At 31.9% G+C, this 21267-nt stretch overlaps 1 protein-coding gene across 5 annotated transcripts in view; it reads right to left on the minus strand.

Annotated features, from left to right (window-relative positions):
- Nucleotides 1-21267, minus strand: part of 5-ht7 (5-hydroxytryptamine receptor 7) — a 561506-nt gene that overhangs the window by 232126 nt on the left and 308113 nt on the right. For all 5 annotated transcript variants that reach the window (XR_011731504.1, XM_071774764.1, XM_071774763.1 and 2 more), the window contains 3 exons: nucleotides 20565-20857; nucleotides 16944-17187; nucleotides 9365-9583 (listed from right to left, as the gene is read on the minus strand). Coding sequence is in view for 4 of the 5 variants with exons in the window: in XM_071774764.1 (XP_071630865.1) it covers nucleotides 9365-9583; nucleotides 16944-17187; nucleotides 20565-20857 (756 nt within the window). In the remaining variant the exon portion in view is untranslated. The remainder of the gene's footprint in view (nucleotides 1-9364; nucleotides 9584-16943; nucleotides 17188-20564; nucleotides 20858-21267) is intronic.

Genomic DNA, 21267 nt, shown 5'->3' on the forward strand with positions numbered 1-21267 from the left:
ATTTTTGTGGCAACTGCCATGCTAAACCGCTCGCTTCAAACGACTACCGAACATGAACAACGCGTCACCTCTGGCTGTTTGGCCTGGGGAGGTTTGAAGAGTTGAACTTTCCAGGCATTACGTCACCAAATGGATTGTAAAGCCATCTCATACAAATATACTATAATTTACTAAACTTAAATATAAATACAAATATAAATATAATTTACTAAACTTATCAAACCACCCTCGTAATTTGAATTCCAGGTCAATATAAGCCTAAGAAGAGGATATACAAGCAATAAATTAATGATTTTTTTCTTTTAAACAGTTTTTGTCAATTCTACTCATTATAGATATCAAGAGACACGGTAGTGTACTGTACTACCATTTTAGATTTTTAGATAAGATATAACTAAACTATTTGAAACAAAAACAAACCGTCAAATTGGCAAATATCCGCGTCATATATCGTATTGGTCTTAAGTTAAAATTATAAATAAATAGTTAATACATTTTTGTTGAAATGTAGATATTTTTTTTCCAATAATGAGAAAAGCGTTTAAAAAAAAATATGAAACATAAATATTTTATATAGGTATGTGTATATGTGTATAGTAATATACGAAAAGAACTTTTTAATTATCGGAAGCAACATAAAAATTATAAATTTCTATGCAATATAAATCTATTTATATGTATTTGAAATCGAATATTTTTCGTCAAGTACTACATATAAGAGATACACGGGCGCGCATGCACGCATGCACTTCTCATCATTTTATATTTCAAATATTTTTATTTAATTTTATTCAAGAGATAATAAAATTTTATAAAAATTTATGTTAGAATGTTTTGAAAGAATTTATCAAATAAATGTGTTTTGCTTATAACGTTCTCTCTCTCTCTCTCTTTCTCTCTCTCTCTCTCTCTCTCTCTCTCTCTCTCTCTCTGTCAGATAAAGATCATATTCGTACATTTGGGTATTTAACAATTTTAAAATCAATGTTATGTCAGTTCTTTTCGAAGCATTTGCCTCGAAAGCGATTGATAAATCGAATATCGAGTAAATTGAAATAGAAGCCAACTAATCGACCATCGTCCATATCAGACCTTTCTCTCATTATCTCGTCCATTATCAAGCTACGAATCAGACATATAAATGATGTCTCTTACCTACCGTGTCTCTCCTCGGTCGAGTTGTAGTAGTAGGAGCTACAATTGTAGCAACTATTGACTTTACGATTTAATCTGATTTCGGATAAGCTACGCGGACCCGCAACTACTAACTTCGGTAACCCAACGGTCAATTTATGGAGTGCTTCTTGTTACGTACCGCGCGTATGACGTGTAAGAAATTAATTTCCTGGGCGATTTCTGCGATAAAGTTTAGATGCTTGTCATCGTAACGCATATGCAATTGCATGTATATATATATATATACACTAGCTTGATACCCGTGCTTCGCTACGGTATGCAAAGGATTCTATAATTTACCTTCGAATTTAGATTTGCCTCTTTAGGGGTTGATTAGGGCAAAATCTTGAATTACGTTTTTAAGCATTTATATGGGTAACCTTTGTAAGCAAAAACCAAATCGATATCTCATCGGGCCTAAGAGATATTGAGAAATCCGTGAAAACACGTTTTACCCCTTTTCACCCCGTTAGAGGTCGAATTTCTAAAAATCCCTTCTTAGTGGGTGCTTACGTCATAAAAGGAATATGCTCCCCGAATTTCATGTTTTTAGGTTTAAAGGTTTGGGCTGGGCGTTGATGAGTCAGTCGGAACATTCGATTATATATGCATATATAAATATAGATAGATTATGTTATTTCTGCGAATAATTTGGACTCTCTGCAGCCTGCTTTGTAGTAATAAGCCGCGTTTTGTAAAATTCAACTCTGCAAGAGTTTATACATGCATGAGGAATGATGGTACAATGCGTTTACTGGCGTAAATTATATTCTCATTTTTAGTTATTATAAAAATCCATTTCCATGCGATAAAATTCACTCTTGGTTAGAACGGTGTTTTAAAAGAGAAAGCTTCTGTATAGTTAATTTTTCTGCCAGTCGCTGTTTTATTAAGCAGAAAAATTGAGCTTAATAAATGTTTAATTAAACTAAAAGATAATTGCTTATCCAAAACGGTAAATTGCGCGTTATACGCGGCACATAGATTAACTGCATACTATTCTTTACTATACGTTAATTAAGATTGATCGATTAGCGTGATTTACAAATTCTTTCATGCTTTTTTAACTTTTTTTTTGTTCGACTCACAGTAACAGAGAACTATTGGATTAGCATTATCCACGAAATCTGACATTTTTTTGTTTATAATAAGAAAACCTATTTTAATGCACATATTATCTGTCTCAAGTACTTTTTATGATTTAAATTAGATATTGTATTTTAATTCTGATCAATCAAATCTTGATTAAACTTCACGATATACTTTTGTAATAGCGAATTATGGAGCAATATTATACAACAGTCAACAATTATTATTTTATCTTTTACGTCGTGCAAAACAATTACAGCAATGTAATATTGATGTCGCATATAATGGTAATGTTTATGGTATTTTCAAAACGTTCCTTTGACAAGTGAAATATGAGAGCCGATATGTAGCGTATTATAGAGAAAAATCTGCCTCGCGGCTTGTCATTATAGAATAAATTCTTTTCATATTACTTTGCACTAGTCTCATATTTCACACGTGGCAAAGACTATACTCATTTCAATTTAAATTACGTGATGCTATGTAATCGTTACCAAAAATCATTATTGATTTTTAATCCACGAATTCTTTTGTCGTATTTATAATAATATTTGTTTCTAAAGTATCAACTATATTAATTATTCTTATGTAAACGATACATTTTTAAATAAAACATTACATTGATTAGAAGAGAGAATACAGGTCAGATTTCAAATTTCAATCTTAATGTATAGTACGCCAAAATAAAATATTTCAATTTTAAGATAAACGATAAAATATTAAGGTTACATTTGATTATTTTGTCTAATTACCTTATCAACTGACAAAGTAATGAAATGTACGAAACCCAAGTATTATAGCAGAATGACATTAAAAAATGACATAGTGATGTTTCTTGACATTACTCTATTTTACTTGAGAAATAATCGCCCTCTAAACCAGATAATATTTAATTACTTTAAACAGGATATTTAATTACTTTAAAAATACTTATAAAACTATAAAAATTAATACTAATATAAAACTATTAAGTTAATTTCGTGCTAGAGATTTATCGCATTCTCATGTATCGTAATTTTAAGTTCGTAGTGCGATCTACGCAATGGCTGATAATAATATATCAAAATGAAATTATAGTTCCAAACTCAGTTGCCATTTAATTTATTTCTTAGTGTGTCCTTTACTTTTCGCTATTTTTGTTACATTAGTGTTTTATGGGTCGATAGTAATTTAGCGTCATGAGTAAGTGCGATACCAACAAAGAAAAAATATCAACGCACATTTATAATTTTCATACGGAGGAAAGCAGAAGATAAATGTATACCAATTTTATATTTTCTCGAAAAATTTTATGTGGTTTGGGACTGTATTTTTTTCCGGAAATGATAAATTCGAGAATAATGCAAGAATTGTATATCTTGAAACAAATAGAGAATTAAAAATATTGAAAAAAGATATTATAATATTCAAGTATATTAACTGTGTCAAAAGAATAGCAGCTTTAAGACTCTATATAGAAGTGATTTTTTATTTTCTTTATATTGTAAAAGTTACGTGCAACAACTCTCGAGTTTTCTCTCCATGTATTTTTTAGATTGTTTTTGTAACGTATCATCATAGCAGTAAAGTGTTACGTCCAAACTCCAATATCCTTTTGTTTTGAAAATATAGTAGGATTAGATGAGGATTAGAAGGACCCTATAGAAACCCCGTCAATGTTCTGAGGCGCGTGCTACGAATCGAACGCATCGTACACCTCCAGATATGGGTCAATGTCCCGAAAGGATACTATGACGCCTTCTGACGGCACTACGTTCGTCAATTCTTTATCTAAGGTAGAATTTTTCATCTTTATTACTTAAGAGTAGACCTAGCTCGTACAATCTTATGTAGGCTAGGGATGCAAAGTAAAATTAACTAAATAATAAGTCTGCAAATTAAATTATTAATAACAATATTTGATTATATTGAAACAAAATAGTAAAAATAGTGAAATAATTTATTTACTAAGGAAAATGGACCGCTACAAATATGAACGTGTATGTATTTATTTATTTCTCTTACATAATATTACAAAAATATGAAAACCATTAAATAGAATATACAAGAATAAAGACTCTACTTACATTATGACTTTATGGCTATTTACAATGATGGTGCGGTAGTCAAAGAAGAAAAACTAAAAATTGAGTATACGTGTGTGTAAGTGTATGAAGATACTGAAAAAGAAGGATTTATAGCATTTCGTCTAACAAAGCAGAAAAAGGAGAAAAGAGCTTGTAAAAGAACTAGGCGAGAACGCGGGAGTTCGTTTGCAGGTACGTATTCTGGGATGGTCTAATCGGGTATTAGTCTCGACGCAACGCTACGGTTCTCAGGAATTTGATTCGTAAAGTATACGTTCCTGGTTTCACAGAATTGTCAGATTGAGGAAATCAGCCAGCGAGATCGACGAAAGTTCGTCGAGATCGTCGAGATCGTCGCTCCAATTGAAGGGTGAAAGAATTGTGATTTCCTCAATAAATTCCACTAAATGTGGAACATAAGGGAGACGGAGGTGGAAGTTCCTCCGGAGAATAACGCGGTTCAGAAACCAAATCGAAGATTTGCAATGAGAAGGTAGGAATCCGTAGCGAGAAATGTTCCAGACATAGAGATAAAAGAATACGAAGGGATAGAAGGGGTAGTCAGTCAGTTTTGGTAGAGAAACCCGTACACTACATAAAGAACAGTAGAAAGGGAATCTAAGTTTATGGCACGAAATTTCTCTAGAAGTTTTCATGCCTACTTATTTCTGCCCAAGTTTGGCGGCTGCCCATAACTTTGGCAGTTTCTTCTGGAAAAATTGCGGAATCATCAAAATTTGTTTATTACAATTTTTCATGTGATTGAGCGGCCGTCTCTCAATTTCTAAAGAATTTATTAATAATAACAGCAATAATAATAATAATAACTGATGATTCTTTTTTCGTGTTTTTTTCTTAACAATAAAAGAATTAAAAAATTGATTAGAAAAATAAGAAGAGAAAAATACTATAGGTGTAGACACCAGCATTAATAATTCAAACTTGCAGTAGTGTAGGACGGAAAGAAAAAGTAGCTATACTATCATGAGTCTGCACGCTAAGGCCAGTTAGCCAAATTGCAGTAACAAAATAGATCGTGGATTATGGATGATAAAAAATTATTCTTAAAATAAAAAATAAATTGTTCTAAAATTTGAGAAATGTTGCGATCTTTTTAATTGTATTAGAAAAGGAAAGAAGAAACAAGACTGATTTCCTGATAAGCTGTGGTATTTAGTAGGTTTTCGAATAAAAAAATGGTGATGATAAGGTTATTGGATGCTATTGCGTGTGTGGACAAGCTTTTGTCAGGTGTTTATCATTGGACATTTTTTGGTTCCCTCACAGACAATTAATGGTGGGTGATAATCGATAACTGACTACTGAATTGAACAAAAAAAAACACGACAACTGAACAATAACTAAACTTGTACCCCTGAATATATATATAATTTCTACTACACCCATTCTTTGATGACGTTATTTAAATTTTGACCAATAGATTGATATTTTGTCTCGTATTGATCAAAATTCGAATAGCGTCATCAAAGTATGTGGGTAATCGGGATTAAATAGGAATATAATTTAATTAGCGTGACGTTTGTGTGAAAAAATATCGCTAAATACTTCAATAAACTCGCTTAATTATTTATTAGAAATAAATAATTGTTTTTTTGATTGTTTTATCCTATCTGGTAATAGGTCAAATTTGATAGGAGTTCTTTTTCTTATCCAATATTTTCTATATTTTGTATCAATGATCGTATCTGACATTCGCCATAATTTGAAATGATGACAAATTTCTATGCAGCTTATCTATTGTTTTATTAAATAAAATTACGTAACAGTTTCTGTTCGAAGTGGATCAATCTTCTTGTGACTCGAGTGTAATAGTTTTTTCAAAAACGTTGTAAAAATTGTAAAAAATCTGGCATTGCTAGAAATAATATTTATGATTCAGAAAACATAATATCGTTTTCCAAGCATTGTATGTATTTTGTGTATTTTCAAAATGACAACATGTTTTAAGTGTTTGAGGTCGTGTAATGGTTATTACGTTCGCATAAGTTATTTCTTAGAGCTTGTGATATGATACGGTATAATAGGATTGTATGGAAGAGAAAGATCGTAAAGTTGGCAGGTTGTAACACGAGAGTTCTTTGTACTTTCCGCAATTTCACAATATAAAAAATGTGTATGTTCACCTCTCTTCATAAATGCAGAATATTTTACGACTACCTCCACTATTTTTTTAAATTCTTCTTTTAAATTACGAGCGTGAGTCAGCAATTATCCGCACTCTATTTCTATAATTTATTAGAACAGTAGAGAACGTACAGTTACATCTTTTTTAATATAGTACCTTTGCTTTTCAGTGCACTTGTTCCAGCGTTTTACAAGTTTGCATATACTCTCGAAAAAAAATTGCGTGTATCTTAATAATGTTTTATTTCTTTTAAGAAAATCAGATGTTACTAATTTATCATATGTCGGAAAATGGAATACTGTTAATACAGAGCGCGTACACTTGGCGCTTAATTTTACCTTTTTTGAAAAAGTTTTACGTCTCGACCCGACATTCGAAGTTAATATAATCAGACTTTTGTTATCAATTAATAGTTTAACTTGGCCGACGGCGGTGGACAATAATTCAGCCTGGTACCGATGAATAATATTGATTTGTTATAGTATTTTATTATATATAAAAATCTTCCTCTTCTAAAAAAATACATTTTATAACAGGAAGTAATGAGAAGCACGAGAGGTTCTTAGTGTTCTTATATCTTGGATATAAATAAGCGAACAAACAAATCAAAGTTAATAAAATATCAAAAATATTTTGTTCTAATAATTATCAAATATTGATGTGTTTAATACCGTTTAGTCCAAATATCTATCATTCAATCCAAATTATGTAGAAAATCGAAAAGTTAGTGCCGTTTCAAAAACCGTAAATTTGATCGGATCTATACCGAAAAATCAATCAATCAAGCAATCGAATTAATTATTTAAATCTTAATTATTGTAAACCTTAAGCGGATAAGAATAAATGTAATTTGAATATAATTAAATATTTGGATTCTAATCCTTGAAGTCTTTCTTAATGAAATCATTTTTTATATGTAAAGCTGTTTTTTGGCTTTTTTCGTTTTATCTTAAAAACTATTTGGGATATTAAGAAATGTTTTATTATAAAAACATCTCTATTAAAACATGTTATAATATTTTGAAAAAATAATTATTTTCAAAAATTTACCCCTTTGCAGCCCTTATATGAATAAATATCTGTTTTATTATAAAACTATTGTATAAAATAATATTTTTATTTTGAATATATTTATAAGAAACCCTTTATAAGAAATTGTAATTATAATTTGTATGAACGAAGAAATCGCTACATTTCTATCATAATATATCAATAACAATTTTCACGCCATATACTTTGATAGCATTCATAAGCACATTTATTATAAACATTAGCAATGAATATATTTATTATAATTTAAAAAATTAATAAGTTTTACTAACATAATTCTTATATTGACACAATTACGATAACTGTGACCCCTTAATTTGACGATGATTTCAGGTAGTATTTTTTAAGCTGAACAAAAAATTATGTAGGTCTTATAGAGCTAATTATTCTAGTTTTCGAGATATACGTCAAAGTATAAGTGTTAAAGTTAAAAATGTTAAAGTTAAAGTTAAAAATAAATAATATGAATTTTATATACCCGGGATAGGTGGGGGTGGACCTCAGTTTGCATGGAAAGTTGAAAACCCGAATCGTATATACAATAATATAATAGACCTTGTTTCGCCCTATACAATAAGCAAGCCAGGGTGAGGTGAGGTAGACCTTGTTCTAATGTCTTGTGTTGTTTACGTTTTTTGAACGTAAATCTTAATCTGCCTGCGAAGCCCCTTCTCCGCATAAAAAAACTAATGTATATAACTCCATTTCTATAAAAACTTGAAATCAAAATTTGGAAATAGATACAAATATTAATCATATAATTTTTTAATTATTTTTTCCATGTTTTTCGCCAAAAATGCCTCCAAAAACTATACATTTCAAGGAGCTAAAGTTATCATAATCATCCCTTTATTTTTAATTTTAACACTGTATATCTCGAAAACTAGAGCAGTTAGCCCCGTAAGGCTGGGGCTACACAATGCGCGTTTTCGCGAATCGGATTCGCGAATCGTGCATTTGTATACCATGTGTGCTTAGCATCACAAATGGCATACAAATGCACAATTCGCGAATCCGATTCGCGAAAACGCGCATAGTGTAGCCCCAGCATAAGACGTATATAATTTTTTGTTTAGCTTAAAAAATACTAGAAACCATCGTCAAATCAAAGGGTCACAGTTATCGCAATCGTCCCCTTATATCTCATTTCTTATTTCTCGAATATGTGTTTTGACCCAATTAATAAATGCGCTTGAAGACTGTTTAACGACGAAAAGAATTATGCACCAGCATATATATATGTAAATATTAAAGCGCACGGGATCGTAACGGGATCCGTGCTCTTAGTTGTGGGAAACTGGTGGCAGCGATGCAAATCAGCTCTTTCACGTCGTTTTACGGTTAAGACGCTTAACTAACGTGAAAGTGCATTGAGCTCGACAAGCGTTAGACGCATTAATAATTTTGGGATCGAAGACCGAAGCTGACGAGACGCCGCGTGCCCGGCGTGCCACAACTTCAGTGTAATACATTGTAAACACAAGGGGATTAATGCCGTCACACACAAGTGCGTGTATCTAAGATATTCAAAAAATATGACGCATTTTTCTAAAAGATAACAACAGATGAAAATTCAGAGTACTAAAATTCTAAAGCAACGCCATTTTTTAAGTAAATATAAATTGGTTTTATTTTATGAAAAATTAATATACATATTTGGAATTAAATTTTATAGCTTTAAATTGGATTGAAATAAATTTTCCAAATTAATAAAAAATTAAATTTTACTCTTAATTATTTAAAAATTAAATTTTACCCTTAATTAGATTTTAATTCTTTCGACCCAAACCAATCATCAAGGAAACCAATTTTTAATTGAAAAGAAAAACGTACTTACCGTAGATGTGGTGGTATTTCTTAAATGTATATCCGGCAGATTGGCTGGCTTTACACATTCGTTGTGAGAATGTCGTGGACAGCTCATTGAACGCATGTTCCTGCAGCGATCGGAAGACGGATCAATGTCGATATTGAGTTCCAATTCCATGTCAAATCGACCCTCTTGATAATTCATGGCAGATTTATCACGCGCGGCATTAAATAATTTGTAATTCATCTGTAATACAATTAACAACCTTTAATGTATGTCACCGACATTTAGGATACGACCGATAGAAAAAATTATGATCTCGATAAGAAATTATAGTCGCGCTACTAGTAGCAAAAAGTATTAGAGTTGCAATTATGCAGGGGTTTCTTCCTAGAAAAGTTGACGTGTCACGTAGCTTCGTGGCAGTTAACGTCAGTAACTATTTCTCAAGTATCGTTGACGCCGGTTACGGCATGATACAGTCGCGAGACGGGTCCATTTAGTCTTACCTAGGTGTTATCATAAATATAATTAGTCGTCATGTCCGAGGACGGTCGCTTAATTTACCGCGTGCGATGCCATCAGATATGGGCGTTGGGCTTGCCACAAGGCATAGCATTTACAGCAGAATATTCGTACCGAACATGCGACCTGCAATTATGTCTAGCGTACGGACGAATTAACACAAATATATCGTACGTGACACTAGATATTTCTGGCGATTGTGTACTACAAGATTGCATTGCAATTGATTTACTTAGTCGCGCACGTAACAACATGACGATTTACAAATATATTGTAATTGATGAATAATATTTTACATATAATCAATTCTATTGCACGTATTTTCATGTAATGCATATGGCGGAATTTCCACGAACGTGTATTTTATATGTGCGTGAATAAGTAACGTAAGTTCCTTCATAATAAATAAAAAACCCTGGACCTCATATAATCCAAATAACGGATGATGCGTCGTTACAACGATGAATAATACTTTGGTAAACTGTCATAGCCTGAAGTCACAAAAAAACGAAGAAACATTGGCAGTGACATAATTAATAATGCGTTGGAATATTTTTAAGTAACTATTGGAGCATTCGATAAACTAGAAACGAAATTCATTAAGATAACAAATTATGAATAATATTCTGTATTTGTATGAAAACGAATGAATGAAGAAACATAGAAGGGAATTATGCTAATCCATTGATCCCTCACTCGAAATTAATTTGCTCAAATGCCAAATTGGAGTTCGTGGCTGCCGGATTTCCGTGTATTACACATATTACACAGTAACTGAATGTTCAGCGAGAGTGTCGTCGAGAAAAATATTGAATATTGAACAACCTCTACGAATGTAATCCTCCAATATCCAATATCTAAATGTAGAATAACGCATCACAGCACGTCAGACGCGCGTCAACGTGGCAAGGTTTACGCTAATAATGACATAAATTACGTATTAATAACAAATTATCCCGCGCAAATTGCTCGACCGTTAATGTTAACATTGTCCACCAATATGGAATAATTTTGCCCGCGAGTGCCGTTTAATTTATTTTGTGTAATTTCATCTTTGTTTACGGATAGTTATCAAAAGCGACTCTTCCAGTTCGCTGAAATGATGCACGTGCGGCGAATTTATCTTCTCGGATAATCGGAGAATCGATAGTACTCACGATACAATCGCTCAACTTGCATACACATATCTACAACGCTTGCTGTACACGAGAGAGAGCTATATGTACTAGGAGGCTCGTATCGTGCTCGTATGAATTAATGAAAACCTGCACAACTGCGCTATCAGCTTCGGGTTAATCTACGTTCAACATTTCGTAAGCAGAGTTAACGATATTCCACATTATTTACCGCACTCACTTGCAATTTTGTTTATAATTTTTTTTACGACGACTTCTTGAACAGTATCTAAAACTTTGCTATTTTTTTAAATTTTGACTTAAATCTTTAAAAATATTTTTAAGACCTTAAACATTAAAGTTACAGAAATAAAAGAAAATTGATTTTTTGATGTAAATCTCTCCAACGTAAATCATTTTCTCAATTCCTTGCTGCTGTTTAAGTTTATCAAAGAATATTTTAAAGAATTACTACAGCAAATAGAATATATTAAACAGTTCGTAAACAGTTTAAAACATTAGATTATTAGAAAAAGTTTAAATAATTTAAAAGTATAAAATAGTTAGAACTCATTTATATAATATATATTTTTACTATTAAATAAAGAATACTATGTAAGAGACATTTATCAAAATATTACTCTTTTCTTTTTTAATATTGGAAAGGTGTATCAAACTATTGTAAAAATTTTTTTTCAATAGTGCATTTTTAAGTTTGTATATCTATTTCGTGTTGTTATCACAGATTTGATTATAAAATTATTTCCCTAGCGAGATAATGTTAACTCTACTTCTATGTAACTTGTATGTAAAGTTTGAGATACGATGATTAATCCTATTAACTCTTTAACTCCACTTTAACTCGAAGAGATGGAGTGCCGTTACGAAGTTATGCATGTCGGGTATTCTCTTGAGAGATTTGGAAACCAGATTTCGTTTCGTCACATTTGGAGAGAGGGAAGGGGAGAGAGAGAGAGGGGGGAGAAAAAGAGAGAGAAGGATCGAGAAAGAAAGAATGAAGAAAACGATCTTAGTTAGATTAGATTTTTTCCTGTACGGACACACACACACACACACACACACACACACACACACACACACACACACACACACACACACACACACACACGCGCGCGCGCGCTCTCTCTCTCTCTCTCTCTCTCTCTCTCTCTCTCTCTCTCTCTCTCTCTCTCTCTCTCTCTCACGGAAAAAACGTTATGGTTACCAGTATGGTTTCTACAACCAATAAATAGTAACATTTGGGGCAGCCATGTCTGTGCATGGTTGTTACACCCACATTAATGTGGTCATGGCGCCGTATAGGCCAGTCAAATTAGACATTCTGGTATGAAAGTGATGCAAACTTTTTTATACCTTTTTAGGCGTGTTGGGGGTGTTTAGAAAAGCTTATTTTTGAGTTGTATCATGAGACCCGGAGTTTTTTGAGGGGGTTAGAGGGGGAACCAATTTTTGACGAATCGGAACGAATCACCGCTCATTTTCTTCGTTTTTTCAAGCCCTACAACTTTTTCAGAAGCGAAAAAGTGCTATCTATTAATCAAAACGAGATAAATACAAAAAACCGCGAAAATTTTATTTTTTGGGGGAACCAAAATTTTTGTTTTTTTGCAATAACTCGGCGAATGTTGATAAAGAATGAATGACTAACCCCTCATTTTGTAGCTGAGGGAATAGTCATTCATTTTTTATCAACATTTGCCGAGTTATTGCGAAAAAACGAAAATTTTGGTTCCCCCGAAAAATAAAATTTTTGCGGTTTTTTGCATTTATCTCGTTTCGATTAATAGATAGCATTTTTTCGCTCCTGAGAAAATTGTAGGGCTTGAAAAAACGAAGAAAATGAGCGGTGACTCGTTCCGATTCGTCAAAAATTGGTTCCCCCTCCCCCCCTCAAAAAACTCTGGGTCTCATGATACGACAACTCAAAAATAAGCTTTTCTAAACACCCCCAACACGCCTAAAAAGGAATAAAAAAGTTCGCATCACTTTCATACCAGAAGCCTTTTTTTGGTCTAATTTGACTGGCCTAGTAGTTGAGATCACTACACCTATGGTTGGGACAACCATAGAAAATTGATGTCAGCGCTGGTGCGGTGGTGCTGCAACTACACGGAGAAAAAATTATTAGGGTTGCTTACAACAGAATAATAATGTTATTTTTCGCTCATCAATACAAAAGGGTTATGGAAACCATAGCTCTGGAAGTGACTTTGCGATTGAACTGAACTCTCACAATTAGTGCTATACCGTGCAACTATATCTTATAGATCTCTCAACCATACTATTTATACTGCAGACCACTTTAAAAAGAGTACCAATAATCCTTTGGTTGAGGTACCTATATATGAGAGTATTGTAACCGAATGTTACTTATAGTAAAAAAAGAACTACGATTATGAGAACCGTATAGATGAGCATATCTTAACAGCTACATTTAATGTAATATCAATATAACTTGAATTCACATACATTTCTTTTTCAATCATAGAGAATGTTGTTGTAACAACCATAGCAATTTTCTCCGTGAATAACTATAGAACTTGTAAGATTTCTCGAGAAATTTTGTAGAATGTAAGACAAGAATTTAAAAACAGAATTTATTTTTGTATTGAAAAAATAATGGACATTTTAGAAATGATTTATGAATGAAAAAAAACTGTAATTGTTATCAATTCTTTCCTTCTATCTCAATCCTTCTCTCTCTCTCTCTCACACACACACACACACACACACATGCGTACGCACAACAGGTTACAAAACATGCACGTATTTCAACTTTTTCTAATATTTAAGTGAAAGAAAACATTAAAACAAGCAAGTCTCAAAGGACGTAAGAATTTTGGACGTAGAATTATCTGCTTTTTCAAATCCCGCAATATCCCTTTCCATTTAGGAAAAAAAGTTGACCTTAAAATAATTTTAAAAACCATCTACATAGTTTTTAAAATTACCAACATATATCTCATAGAAAACTCTGGTAAATGTCTAGATTAAGGGCGACCTCACCGATTTTATTGACCTTGATATATGTTGTCAAGATCATGACCCCGAGTGACCTTCAAAAGGTTTTAGCCGTCGCTCGTTATTCGTTAAAAAGTTATTAATAAAAAACAGTTTGGAAAATATAGCAGCTGTTTTGAGTATTGGAAGGCATAAATGACTAATATATATGTCGATATATAGTTAACGCATACACTTTCCACGCGAAACGAGGTGTCACATGGGTTCGTGGCGTGCTTTACAAGCTTGTTTATTGTATATCGCCACAAATATTCACACAGATGATTGACTAACTTGTTTAATACTACCTCTACTTAAACGAGCTTGTAAAGCACGCCACAAACCCATGTGACAACTCATCTCGCGTGGAAAGTACATGCGTGGAGGCAATTGTTCTTGGAAAATTATTTGGCTGAAAAAGATTCTATTTCTTGAAAAGATTGTGTTTATGTTCTGTGTTTACAATTTTCACGCGAGACGAGTTGTCACGGGTTTGTGGCGTGCTTTACGAACTCGTTTATTGTATATCGCCACAAATATTTACACAGATGATCGACTAACTTATCTTGTTTAATACCACTTCTACTTAAACGAGTTTGTAAAGCACGCCACGAACCCATGTGGCACCTCGTTATGCGTGAACTATTTCGATATATATATTAGTCATTTATGCCGTCTAATACTCAAAATAGCTGCTATATTTTCCAAACCTTTTTTTGTTAATAACTTTTTAACGAATATCGAGCGACGGCTAAAACCTTCTGAAGGTCACTCGGAGTCATGACCTTGACAACATATATCAAGGTCATTGAAATCGGTGAGGTCGCCCTTAATCCAGACATTTACCAAAACTTTTCAAATAGATACTCTGTATACTATGTATAAGATCAGCTATAATTAAGAAAGGGATGATTCGAGAGTTTAAAATAAGTTAAAATAATAACTTTTTTCAAACCAAGTTTTCTCTCCGAAATAAATTTTGATCACAAACTGAACAATTAAAAAGAAAAATTATTCTTGCATTTAAAAATAAATTAAAAGAACAGAATACTTTAGAATTAAACAATCCATCCTATTTTAATTCGCAGAATACAATTTTGTATACGACAGAATGGTCAACATTTTTAAGAATATCTTAATTAAATAAGAAATAAATGTGTAAAAAATAAAATTATTCTTCGTCTCACACAAATTTACTGGTTTATCTTAAAAGTAAACTGAATTAATTAATTCTGATAGTAAATCATACAGATTGAAAAAAAAATCATTACGTCAAATATCAGTCAAATACACGCGTATTTAATTAACTTTCAATGTTTTTTCCTGAAAATAAAGCTTTATTCGAAAGCTTGGCGTGCCCTTTCTATGCTGCTACTCGTGTGACATATGTTACAAAAATAATTATAGGAGATATTAAAGTTGTTAATACGACCCGGGAACGTCAAGTGTGTTTTGTGTAAGTTTTAATAATTTTATTTTTTTCTAAATTCTTTGCTGTATGTTTGGAATAGGATGCAAGATTGGAAAGTAACGCGTTTCTTATAACGTTTTTATTATAAAATGAAAATAATAACGGCAATGAATTACTTTTAATAACATACACCTAACAAACACAACGATGTAACGTATAAAAAAAGAACAGATACACAGAGAGAACGGTTTCTTTGGATTTAGTAATCCTATTTGTTTGATTGAAATTTCTTTCATTAAAACAACATATGCTTAAACGAAATAATATGTTTTTGAATAAAAAAATTTGTTTTTATTCAAGAAAACTCTATTATTTAACGGAAAAGACACTATTATTTAAAGTAATATCTCCCAAACAAATAATATATTATGTGGTTACAATAAATGTAATAAGCGTTTTCACCGCTAGGCGGCTGCTAAACTCGTAAGTCAAATTCGACCAGAGACCGTATATAAGGCCCCACGGTGAAAGCGTCTATCACTCGCAGTTGTATGTACACATCATTGATCAATCACACCGGTCACTCGAGTGATGGAGATATGACAATTGTTTATTATTTATTTATTTATATACGTAGCAGTCAACCGACTACTACATATATTATATATAAATAAATAAAAAATAAATAAATGTTTAAGACATTTTTTATAAAGCATTAATATTTAAATAAAACAATAGTATTATTAAAGCGATAGAAAATATGTTTTTTGTTTCAAACAATTTTTTCATTTAAGACAAAGATATATATTCTTTGAAAAATCAAACAATCGTATTTATTGAATCAAAAATTTGTTTGTTTCGACTATTCCAAAAAATAAATTTGTTTAAATTTAATAAAATTTATTAAATCCAAAGAAACCGTTCTCTCTACAAGTATAACAAAGGAACATGATTAAGAAAATCAGATGTTACTAATTTATCATATTCACTTGGCTCAAACCTCCTAATATCATTAGGGGTATTCAAATAAGTTAAAGTTTAACGGTTTGACAGGTTATGTCGGGTTAAAGTCGAGTAAAAAGTTAATTAATTAACTTTGGGCACGCTACTCTTTAAGGTTATGCAAAATACATAAGTGACACATTAACCTATCACATTAATCTTTGGGTTAAAAGTGTAAAAATTAACTTTTTACCCGACTTTAACCCGACATAACCTGTCAAACCATTAAACTCTAACTTATTTAAATACCCCTATTGTTTTTGTAGAAAGTACAAATGGAGCGCGTACACTTGGACCTTACTTGTTACTTTTTTTTGAAAAAGATAAGTTTTGTATGGGTAATATAAACTTACATATATAACTAAAATTACAATCAATTTTTTAAGATTTAATATTTTACCAATACAATATTTATATATAAAGATTTAATTTAAAAAAATGCAAAAAAATGGCAACTTAAATCTTGTTTTATATAAATCATATCAAATATTTCTAACAAATAAGTCTAAGTACACTTATTTAGCTTACTGACTGGTATTATGACGAGCAGCGGAATGTAGAAGCTTCCTACGATGGCGTAAATTTGGTAAATAAAATGCTGGTAAAGTGCACAGAGCGTGGGTCCATTTTCAACTTCCACGTACTCGTTTCCCATCGTTAAAAGGGGCGGCAGACTAATGCACATTGCTAAAGACCAAATGATGGTGATGTATAGCGACATCCGTAGTTTCGTCCTCTTCGTTTCATATTTCAACGGTTTCATGATCAACCAGAATCTTTAACATAGAAAGGAAAAGTGAGAATGTCTAAAGTCTCGCGTATTTATATACCGGCTAATCTGACACAAAAATAAAATTAACGAAATCCTCGGATTCTATATGATAGTTATAGTGGACGAAAGAAAGAAATGTCGACGCCGGCAGCGAGTCGTTTGTTTTTGCTTTCTCGTTTGCTTTTGTGTTTCTCGACGTATATCAACAACCCTTCCGATAGTGTAGAGCTTGTTAAAGCTTCGAAGAGTCGAGATTTCTATGGTCGAGCAATTAACGGAAACGAACATGAAAAAAGATTGAGAGACATCGCGACATTATTCACAGAAACAATAGCGTGTCTGAATCCGACAAACAGGAAACGGTTATCGTATTGCTCTCTGATCTCGCAAATATTTCAGTCGTAACTGACAAGGGAAGGGTCAACCCTCGGGGTCACCGATTTTGTCGAAATTTTACTAAAATGTAGTATTGATATAGAAGTGACAAATGCTGTACGGAGACGATGCGCTTCTCAACCGTTGCCGAGAAATCGCGATGTGAATTTTATTTTATTTTATTTTATTATAATTTTAAAACTGTGCATAAAATGTTCGTAAAATATTAGCGATTTTAAAAGTAACATTTTAAGGTATGCTTTTTGCAAAAAATTATTTATATTCAGTTATAATATTATTTTCTATGCATTCGAATTGCCTTGCATTGGAATTATGATGCATTGGAATTATAATGCGGTATACAGCACAGCCTCTTCCTAGAATTTTACGTCTTATATTTCAAAACATTAGGGACTGCCTTTCAAACCTGATCTTTTGTTGCCTGTTTGCCTGCTCATAGTATTTTTAACCCTTCGCCCGCATAGGTTTTTTTTTGCACCTTTACGTCGCATAGGTGGGTCGTTTTCGTCCTGACGTTTTTTTTTAAGTGTTAAAGTGTTACAAAAAATCTGAAAAAAATTCATGCAGGTAATTGAAACCTTCAATTTGAAGTATCAATCATAAAATTATAAACAATTTAATTTTTTCACATAATTTGTATTTAAAAAATGGAGCAACTACAACTACAACTGGTAAAATCATTTTTTACTCAAAAAATCATAACTTTAATTGTAAGACAAATAAAGATATCGAAATGAATAAAAAAGGAAATTGAAGGTGAAAAGCGTACCTTTCATAAAAAAAATATTGCATACAATTATTTTTAAATGAAGTGCTTAAGTGTTCGCCGCAAACCTCGTTTTTATCCCTGCCAATATATATATATATTTTTTTATTTACTTTCAAAATCGCTAATATTTTACGAACATTTTATGCACGGTTTTAAAATTATAATAAAATAAAATAATATAAAATTCACATCGCAATTTCTCGGCAACGGTTGAGAAGCGCATCGTCTCCGTACAGCATTTGTCACTTCTACATCAATATTACATTTTAGTAAAATTTTGACAAAATCGGTGACCCCGAGGGTTGACCCTTCCCTTGTGAGATACAATATAATATCCATACAATATTTAAAAAAGAGATGCAACGAGAAAGAATTACTATGTAACAGAGGAATATAAAAAATGTGTACCACGTATGCATTCTAAGTAGAATAATGTACACTAAACCCAGCTCAAGATTGAAACCCGCATATCGAATGACGTTCCTGAACAGGATCGGAGTATAGTAGAAGTGAAGTTGAACAATGGATTGGATATGTTACTAGATTAATCAATTGTATCCGAAATAAACTTATTATTTAATCTTTAGGTGCACAACCATGTATTAAAAATTTCGGAAAATTTAAATAATAAGGAAATTATTTCAATAATTTTATAATTTACTATATAATATTAAAAAATAACTTAAATTTTTCTCAAAATTTTTTTAGGAAACAGATTTAACCGAAAATACACTAAATCAATTTAAAAAAAATAATACTGTAATATTTTGTAAAATAAAAAATAAATATCACGTGATGCACGGTATCTACACTCTTCGAGCTTTTACCAATACACTAATATACTACGGGAATATTCGCTGCATCAACTTCGGTCAGCATTAATTTAACTGCTCAACCTGCTGTTTATCCGCGCGCGCTTTGTCTTGTTCTATTAATATTATATAATCAATGGAGGTTTGGCTAACTAGAGTTAATTAACCGAAGTCGTCGACAGCGACAGCGACTCTTTAACACGTTTACACTAGCGCATAATTTATTATGTTTTTTATCGGCGGCACAAAGCTATTTAACTTTTGTATTCTTCATCAGAAAGAAGACAATTAATAAAATTGGTAGTTGAGCTAGTCCCTCATCAACATAACGCCGAAATTATTTCTCAAAAATCAAAATAGTTACATTATGAAGTGCTGATTTTAATTTATTTTAGTTATTGAGAAAAGTATAAAGTTATAGCAAGGCATTTACTCGACGACTCTACTTTACTTTACTTTAAGCGAAACAGGATCATATGATAAACAATCAATTAGAGAAAATGCTATTTACCATCCCGGTTGAATCTTAAGGCTTGTTCTTAATTAATTGTTATATTTACAGATCATCTTAAATACTTCTTAGTCTATAAAATGATTTGTACAGCATCCATGTATAGATATTACAGATTGTTTTATTGGCTAAAAAGTTTTTAAATGTGTATTTAAGCGACTTTAAATATAAGAATAGATTATAAACAAGCCTTAGTGCGCACTCAGTGTGCACCAGTGCAAGCGCTCGAATTCGCTATTAGTAAATCCACATATATATATAGGTACTTATGTAATCGATTATGTGGATTTATTGTTCCAACAAAGAACTGTGTTTTAAAGACTGACAAAAAATTAACGCCTAGTTTACTGAGAGTTTGGAAAAAGTATACAAAATTCACACAATATTATTATTATTAGGCCAAAATATCTAGTTTGGACCGTAAAAATGGCATTTTCTCTAATTTATTTATCTTTTTGTTGAGAATATTTATCTGTAATATATATCTGAGAATATATATCTGTGTAAATTTACTCTTTAATATCAACATATAAAATTGTACATCTTTTATTTAATGCAGTCATAATTTATGGTTAATAATAAAATAATCTGACTATTCCAAACTTGCTAATACTTAATATATATAGTACTCTGATACTACTCTCTGATGGGTCATACCGGCGTGAACGTGTTAAAGGCGGATCAACCACGTACCACTTTGTTCTCCCGTGGCATCACGCGTGTTATATTTCGTTATTGATTCGATATAAATATTCTGCAATATTGAAGCATTTATCCGAGAACTAATCAATGAGACTACCTATGGCGCGATTTCAATTTTTGTGAAAATCCAAAGCCGGTCCGTGATTTGCTGAAACTCTTGGATATCGATGACTGGTCGCTAATTAACTCACCGATCTATGGAAACCATGCAGAGATTGAAGATGCTGGCAGTGCAGTTGAGCACGTCGGCGCTGAGCCAAATGTGGCATGAGGTAGAACCGAAGTACCAGTCGCCTGATACTTGATAAATTATAGCTGGTGGCATCACGACCACACCGACTAACAAATCGCTCACCGCCAAGCTGGTCACCAAGTAATTGGAGCGTCGAAATCTTTTAAAGTATATGATGATGAAACAGATGGTAGCGTTACCTGCTATCGTCAGGAAGGTGATGAACAGGAGCAGCGCAGTTAAGAAAAATGCCTAACATAAAGAACATATTTTTACAGAATTTCCACATGTCTTTGCTGCGTGATAAATGCGAATTCTCGTATATTATTGTATTATTATTATTATAAATTTGATGAGGAGCACCAAAGTCAAAAAATTGCTTATCGTAACATTTTTACAAAATCTTCTAAGCCATATTAACGTATTCTATTACGAATTCTATTAACGTAATATTAATTTCACATTTCTGTGTGAAGTTTCCTATACATATAAAATATAAACAAGGAAATATTTTTTTCTCTCTGTAATGTATAATAATTTTTATTATATAAAGATCAAATCAAGGACGCACGGTCTAAAATCAAATAAAAATATATGTATAATAATCAAGCTCATTTCTTGAACGTAGATAAAGCATACAACGTTAGTTGTGAATTATTAAC

This window comes from Temnothorax longispinosus, chromosome 4 (assembly GCF_030848805.1).
Source record: "Temnothorax longispinosus isolate EJ_2023e chromosome 4, Tlon_JGU_v1, whole genome shotgun sequence".
Taxonomy (NCBI): domain Eukaryota; kingdom Metazoa; phylum Arthropoda; class Insecta; order Hymenoptera; family Formicidae; genus Temnothorax; species Temnothorax longispinosus.